An 8,005-nucleotide genomic window follows, 5' to 3' on the forward strand; every position below is an offset into this window, starting at 1 on the left:
AGGGCGGGAACAAGCCGGCGTAAGTAGGTCAACCGTTGAGTTTTATAAGGGCACCACAGGGTGACCAGCCCCTCTCCACCCAGCCCCACCCATCCCACCCCCCACCCAACCCCACTCTCCCCACCCAACCCCACTCTCCCCACCCAGCCCCTCCCCACCCTCCCTACCCAGCCTCTCCCCACCCTCCCCTCTCCACCCAGCCCCACCCTCCCCACCCTCCCCTCCCCACCCAGCCCCTCCCTCCCCACCCAGCCCCTCCCTGCACGACGGAAATAATAACCGCCGATGGGCTGGTGTTACCAGGAGGTTCCTACCAGTATTAGCTGTGCTTTCCCTTGAAATAACTCCTTGTTTTTTCCGAAGCAAGTATATATAAGTAGTGTGGGGTATATAATGTCACGTCGTTCTACACCCCCTCCATCAGCCAACCACATCCAAACAAATCAAGTTGCCACCTGGACGAACGTGCCCACTAATGTTCTTTGCCAGCAAACCCGGGTTACGTTGAAGAGCAAAACGACATGTGACAATTACGTAGAATTTCTTTTCCCCGCGAAAGCCTACGTGAGAAACGATTCGTAAAGAGTGTTTGCTGGTAAATACGGATCACTATAATTATTACGTTTGCACACGAATTCTTGTTATCAGTAAAATAACATTTGCGCATAATAGTGTTGTATCGTAGACGGAGGTACTCGGAGACGGAGGTTGAGTTAGGGGCTTCCGCCAGGGTTTATTAACACTTATCACTATCCCTGGTTCCCTCTTTACCCCTTCCACTATCCCCGTTCCTCCAGTGACCCCGCTTACGTTACGGGGTCTCCCTTATATACCCTCGGAGGGGTGATGTCGCGTGCACTGCCCAGCGCGTGCGACCCCACGTCCCGTGAGGTCACCGCACCTGACAGCGCACACGACGCCACCACTCTCCACTACTCCTCTACATCACCCCCCCCCCGTAAAAAAAAAACAGCCGACCCGGCTGCAATCAACCTTAGGGCAGCACGGCCCTTCAAGCAGAACAGTAACAACAAAAAAACAAAACAAATAGAGCCCGAAGGCCTCATCCGCCGGATAGCGCCGAACGGGCGCCAGGGGCTAGGCCCGCTGAACGGCCATCAGGGCCGTCACCGGAGCCGCACCCCCCTCGAGCGGGTATGCGCTGCTGGCCCGCTCCCTCGTGCGGTGTCCGCCACCCGTGCAGGTGGGCCGTCAGCGGGCAACAGGCCCACCGCCGTGGCCTCCGGTGCCTGGGGGGTCTCTGTCGGCCTCACTCGGGAGGGGCCTGGGGGCACACACACAGGTCGGACGTCACCTCCGTCAACGAGACCCGGCCGGTCAGGCACGCCGGATACATCATCAGCCGGCCGCTCCGGAATTGGGGGTGGATCCCCCAGGGTAGATGGAACATAACGTTTGAGCCGGGACGGGTGCACTATCCACTGCCTGCGACCGAATCGAATCCGGACGCATTGCGGCCGGCGGACCTCCACAACCTCCACGGGTCCCTGCCAAGGGCGATGCAATTTGGCCGATGTGCCAACGGGGACCTGGGGACAATGCAGCCACGCTTTTTGACCCGCTACCCACGGGAGGCCAGCTGCCTGGTGTTTTGGCAGCCGCTCATTAGCCGCCTGCCGGCTTGCGGAATTCTCGGCAGCGGCCTGTCGCGCCTCGCGCAGCCGGTCAAGTGCGACCTTCAAAGGGGTCGGCACCGACGACCCCTTCTTGGAGGAGCCAACGTCCATCTGGACGTGCACCGGGGGCTCCGGTTCCCTACCGTACATTAAATAAAAAGGCGAAAATCCCGTGGAGGCATGAGGGGCCAACCGATACGCCGCCAAGACCCCCGGGACGAACAGGTCCCAGTCTGACTGGGACGTGTTCACCTGGTGGCACAGCATGGACGTAAGGGTGCGGTTCAAGCGCTCTACCATCCCATCTGACTGGGGGTGGTAGGGCGAGGTGCGGATTTTCTTGGTGCCAAGGAGGTCACACACCTCCTTGAGCAACCTAGACGAGAAATTCCGCCCCTGGTCAGTCAACAATTGTTCCGGCGCGCCCTTGTCAAACACGTATCCCTGGACGAAGGCCTCGGTGATAGAAGAGGCCAACTGATCGACCAAAGGCCATGCCATGGGCCAACGTGTGAGGTACTCAACGCCCACCAAGAGGTATTTGTGGCCCCGTTGGGATGCAGGGAATGGCCCCAAAATGTCGAGCGCCACGAGCTCATTAACGCGAGAAACCCGGATGGACTGCAGCGGGGCCCGGTCCTGGACAACTGGGGCCTTCCTCCGCGCGCAGTCGTGGCAACCCTTCAAAATCAGTGCTACGTCACCCTCAACACCCGGCCAGTAATAGTCCCGCTTAAGGGTCAATAAGGTCTTGTGGTAGCCAAGGTGCATAAGCTTCTCGTGAATGGCTCGGGTTAATTTACCACGCAGGCTAGTGGGCACAACCACACAATAGCGTTCCAATTGGGCATCCCAACGCATGAGTAGTCCGTCATGCACGGCGATCGCCGGGGCAGCCGACGAAGCTAAGCTCCGGGCGTTATGTCCGACACGGCGCCGTAGCTTCAGCAGAGAGGAATCCTCCATCTGCAAGCCGGACCATACCTCCCGGGGAAGTCCAAGGCCGAAATCTGCGGTCGACGCCGCACCTGGAGGGGTGTCCGCCTCGGCCGACGCGACCAACTGGGCCGCGGCGTCCCCTGGGGCCTTGCAACGGCTAGAGCCCAGGGCGCAAGCACACCCGCCGCCTGCCGGCAATCGGGATAAACCGTCCGCATTTCCATGCTGTGTCCCCTTCCTATGGATTACATCAAAAGGGTAATCCTGGAGCACTTCGAGCCAGCGAGACAGCTGACCCGAGGGCTGACTAATCTTCAGCGAATATTGCAGGGCCGCGTGGTCGGTTCGGACCGTAAACAGCCTACCGTACAAATATGGTCTATACAACTGAACAAAATAAACTATGGCCAAAAGCTCCCTCCGGGTCACACAATATCGCTGTTCCGTCGAGGACAGAACGCGACTGCCATAGGCTACCACCCTCTCAACCCCGTCGACCACCTGGGCCAGGACAGCCCCAATTCCCGTGTCGCTGGCATCGGTATCGAGCAGGAAGGGTTTCGTAAAATCCGGGTACCCCAAGGGCGGCGCATCCGCCAAGGCCGTGCGAAGCGCCGCAAAAGCCGCCTCCTCCTCCGCGCCCCAGTGAAACCTTTGTCCTTTGGCGGAAAGGGCGTGCAGTGGCTTCGCAATTGTCGCAAAATCGCGGACAAACCGGCGATAGTACGATGCGAATCCAACGAAGCTACGCACCTCCGCGACAGATGTGGGAGTCGGCCACGTCCGGACACAAGCCGTTTTATCCGGGTCCGTGGCGACACCTGACGTGCTAACAATGTGTCCCAAATACCTCACCGATGGTTGTAGCAAGTGGCATTTCTGGGGTTTGAATTTCAAGCCAGCAGCACGCACTTTGACGAACACCGCCTCAAGGCGTTGCAAGTGCTCGCCAAACGTACGGCCAAAAACAATAACGTCATCCAAGTAGATTAGACAAGACTCCCACTGCAGCCCCGCCAAGACCATCTCCATGAGACGCTGGAAGGTGGCCGGGGCCGAATGGAGACCCATAGGAAGCCGATTGAACTCGAACAACCCCTGGGGCGTGCGGAACGCTGTTTTGGGTCTAGAGGCCTCATCCAGTGGCAATTGCCAGAAGCCGGAGAGCAAATCTAAAGTCGAAAAGAACCGCGCGCCCGAGAGGGCGTCCAAGGAATCATCCATGCGAGGCAATGGATATGCATCAGCCACCGAGATCTTGTTCAATCTACGAAAATCGACGCAGAACCGGAGACTCCCGTCCCGTTTCTTGACTAGCACAATGGGGGCACCCCAAGGGCTAGTAGATGGGGAGATGATGTCCGCCGCCAACATTTCCTCGACAGCCGAGCGGACATGATCTTTTTCCGCTGGGCTAAAGCGGTGGGAATTAAGTCGAATGGGGGCCGCGTCGCCCGTGTCTATGTGGTGGTCCAAAAGAGTAGTGCGACCCAGATCAAACTTACTTTGGCTGAACACATCGGTGAACCGTTCGATGAGGTCGCGGAGTTGCCGACGTTCCCCGAAGGACAACGAGGCATTCTCGTCGCACAACGTGGCGATCCATGATGCGTCGGGGTCCCCCGTGCGCATCACGCCCGCCACGACCCCTCCATCCGGGGCAGCGCTCTCGGGTGGAGGAGCCGGGGTTGCGTGTGCCAGGACCGCGCCGGCCGGGACTATGACCGGCAAGGGTCCCGAATTGAGGACCTGCAAAAAAAGGTCCTGGCCCCCCGACACGGCTGTCAAGGCGCCCACCAACCCCTTCGTCCTTGAAAAGTAGCTTGACGGGGACAGGAGGATACCCGTCTCCGTGGAGCCCATTTCGAGCGGTTTGCGCAACCTAAGGGGTATCAGGATTTGTGACGCCGGTGGTACGGTCACCGGCACTTTATTCAAGGCCCGTACACCGGCGACCAAGGGAGACAGGACGGTAGGTGATTGTAGGAATTGCAGCCGCCTCCCTGACGGCATTTCCACACAGCCCTGGTCAACGAGAATTCGGATGGGCATCCTAGACAAAAAGTCGGTCCCCAAGAGGCATGGCACTGCCAAGGTCCTGGAGACCAAAATCGGCCCGGCCAACTCAATCTCGTCAACCCGAACCGACGCTACAACGTGGCCCAGGATGCCCAAACTGCCGCCGTTCGCGGCGACACAAGCCCCGCGAACCGGCCTTAATGGACCCACGCTGCGGGGTAGCAGCCCAAAAATGGCCTCAGAAATAATGGTGGCCGACGCCCCCGTATCCACCAGGAGGCGAACGTGCACCCCTTGCACATATCCTGCCACCGCTGAGGAGCCGGCAGCTGCCGCCACCATCCTATGCGCAAGCGCATCCCAGTGGCGGGTCTGTCTGGGCCATTGAGGGGGTGATGACGATGGTGCACCCGACCCTTCGAGGACAACCCCATGACGATGGGCCCTAGCCCCGCTAGATGCATGAGGTGAAGGGAGCGGCCGCGCAGATGATGCGTCGCGACTCGCCTGGGGCCCCGAACCCGATGCCAAGGAGGGTCTGGGAGAAGGTGGAGTCCCTTTTCCAAAGGCCCCCGGGGCATTCCGGCAGCCCCGCTCAATGTGGCCCCGCTGACCACAGCGGAAGCAGGCCACCGTGTCCGCCTCCTGTGGACGGGAAGGTCCCGGCCGCCCCCGCTGCTCCGGACGGCGACCACCCGTCCCCCTTCCTCGACGATCGGGCATCGCCAGGGCCGCGAGGGTGTCCCCCCCGTCCGGCGCCAGGATCCCCGCACACGCCGCCATCTGAGGCCGTTGGCGGAGGGAGAGGTGCGCCTGAATGTTTTCTGCGACCGCCAAGGATGTGATCTGCCGATCATTGTTGATCGACAGAGCAATTCCTAGCTCCCTTGCCAGGTCAAGCAGCTTCCCCAAGGCCATAGAATCAAGTGCCCTGCCGTACAGGTCAGGGTATGCAGCCTGCGCCAGGGCCAGGAGCGAGCAGCGGAAGGCCAGCGGCAGTTCCCCCTCCTCCCGCCGCCGCAATGAAAACTTTAGCTGCGCGGTGGACGGCGGCTCAAAAACGTTGGCCATTTGGATATAGGCCGCCGGGAGTGTAGCCCGATTGGCCGGATGGATGGACTTGAAGGCCTGCAGAGCCCTTTCGTCCAAGCAGGTCGGAAGCGCCGGCAAGGCCTCCTCCATGGACCAGCCGACCGACATGTATGCCGCGTCGAACCGGTCCTGGAAGGCCGACCAGTCGCCCCCTTGCGCGACAAACGGCGCAACGTCGGGTAACCTGCGCTGCCATTGGCCGCGCGGCGCCGCGAGGTGTGGAAGCCAAGCGGCACCTGCGGGCCACCCAGCGGACGCGACGTGTTGCGGCGGTGGCAGCATTGCGGCTCCCGCGGGCCACGCCGAAGACGCGGAAAGGTGCGGTGGTGCTGCGGCCCCCATGGGCCACGCCGTAGGCGCAGCGAATTGTGGCTGAGTTGCGGCCCCCATGGGCCACGTCGTAGGCGCAGCGAATTGTGGCTGAGTTGCGGCCCCCATGGGCCACGCCGTAGGCGCAGCGAATTGTGGCTGAGTTGCGGCCCCCATGGGCCACTCCGTAGGCGCAGCGAATTGTGGCTGAGTTGCGGCCCCCATGGGCCACGCCGTAGGCGCAGCGAATTGTGGCTGAGTTGCGGCCCCCATGGGCCACGCCGTAGACGCAGCAAAGTGTGAAGGCGCCTGCGCTTTCGCGACCCACCGGTCAGCGGCGGCGTACGAAGCCACGGCGTCGTCCCGCGACGCGGCGAGGGACCACGGCGTTGCAGCCTCAACGGGCCACGCCGAAGACGCGGCGGTGTAATTCGGGCCTGCAGCGGCCCCCGCGGCCCACCCCGCCGGCGCAGCGAGGTGCGGGACAGCGGCCGCAGCCGCGGCAACCTCTCGCGATGCGGCGAGGCACCACGGCGTTGCGGCCTCCCCGGGCCACGCCGTAGACGCGGCGGTAAAACACGGAGCCGCGGTGGCCCCCGCGGCCCTCCCCGCCGGCGCAGCGAGGTGCGGGACAGCGGCCGCAGCCGCGGCAACCTCTCGCGACGCGGCGAGGCGCCACGGCGTTGCAGCCTCCATGGGCCACGCCGAAGACGCGGCAGAATAACACGCAGCTGCGGCGTCATCCATGAGAAGGGACGCAGGCACGGCGAGGTGCAGAGCCGCGGCATCGCCGGTGTCCGGCCCCGTGAGCGCAGCGACAGGTTGAGCCGCGGCAGCACCCGCGGCCCATTCTGGCGGCACAGCGATGTACGGGGCAGCAGCAGCCGCCGCTGCCCACCCCGGCGGCCCGGCGAGGACGGCACGCGCGTACTTACCCTGGGCCCCCCCGGCGGGCGCCGCTTGATGTAGAGCCGCGTCGTCGCCGGCGGCTGGTCTCGCAGGAGCGGCGTGCCGAGAAATCCCGGCCGCGTCGGTGGAGAGACGCGGCGTCGCGGTCGCCATGGCAGCCGTAGCAGCGGCCGCATATGGCTCCCGAGCCAACATGGCCGCCGCGGATTGAGTCGCAGCCAACATGGCGGCCATTTCCGGTGGAGCGGTCGCTGGGAAAACTGCGGCGCTTTCAACGTTGGCAGTTGACAGTTGCTCCCGTCCCGCGTGCGGGGCGGTTGGCTGCGTCCGCGCCTCCACCTTGGCCAACCTGGCTGTCAGCTGCCCCACCGCCTGCAGGAGCTGCTGCAGCAGAGCTGCGGGGACGCTCTCCGTCTCTGGCGGCGGCGGTGAGCTGGCACTCCCCGCAGCCGACTCCTCCCGCTCCGGCCCGCTCGTCTCCACGGGAACCGTCACCGGGGTCCCGGGCTCCGGGGTCACTGCTGGAGCCTCCTCTCCGCCTTCGGCGCCCTCCAAGTCATGTGCCGGTGGGTTCCTACGCCGTGCGCCCGCTTTATACATGTTGGCGACGGTGTAAACTTCTGACACCAGTTGTTGTATCGTAGACGGAGGTACTCGGAGACGGAGGTTGAGTTAGGGGCTTCCGCCAGGGTTTATTAACACTTATCACTATCCCTGGTTCCCTCTTTACCCCTTCCACTATCCCCGTTCCTCCAGTGACCCCGCTTACGTTACGGGGTCTCCCTTATATACCCTCGGAGGGGTGATGTCGCGTGCACTGCCCAGCGCGTGCGACCCCACGTCCCGTGAGGTCACCGCACCTGACAGCGCACACGACGCCACCACTCTCCACTACTCCTCTACAATAGGATGGATTTAGCGCATCTGGGAGGCGACTTTTGGTCGATTAGTCTGCTGGTAATCACTGACAAGAGGATCAATTTTTCACACAACTCCTCTTATCCGCAAAAAAATGCAAATGATAGCATGGTGTGACTTTCCCAGTAAACATTGAACGTTGGGCTCACGTTGGTCATGCGGTTCCAACCACGTGCCAACGT

At 62.4% G+C, this 8,005-nt stretch overlaps 1 protein-coding gene across 2 annotated transcripts; it reads right to left on the bottom strand.

The window, feature by feature from the left end:
- Positions 1-708: 708 nt before the first annotated feature.
- LOC133341302 (transcriptional regulatory protein AlgP-like) lies at positions 709-7,799 on the bottom strand. Of its 2 annotated transcripts, none has more exons than XM_061549820.1 (2): positions 6,932-7,799; positions 709-1,285 (listed from the first exon to the last, which is right to left on the bottom strand). In XM_061549820.1, exons 1-2 carry the CDS (start codon positions 7,503-7,505, stop codon positions 1,128-1,130), a joined length of 732 nt encoding a protein of 243 aa, XP_061405804.1. In that variant the 5' UTR covers positions 7,506-7,799; the 3' UTR covers positions 709-1,127. The 2 variants fall into 2 exon arrangements, with proteins under 2 accessions (XP_061405804.1, XP_061405803.1); XM_061549819.1 differs by lacking the exon at positions 6,932-7,799 and adding an exon at positions 5,103-6,074.
- Between the last annotated feature and the right edge of the window lie 206 nt (positions 7,800-8,005).

This window comes from Lethenteron reissneri, chromosome 11, assembly GCF_015708825.2.
Source record: "Lethenteron reissneri isolate LAM-NWPU_2019-01 chromosome 11, ASM1570882v1, whole genome shotgun sequence".
In the NCBI taxonomy this organism is placed as follows: Eukaryota; Metazoa; Chordata; class Hyperoartia; order Petromyzontiformes; family Petromyzontidae; genus Lethenteron; species Lethenteron reissneri.

What these genes read in the sequence shown, in the direction of transcription:
- LOC133341302 (XM_061549819.1), bottom strand. Translation starts at nt 6,029, where the DNA reads ATGGGGGCCGCAGCACCACCGCACCTTTCCGCGTCTTCGGCGTGGCCC.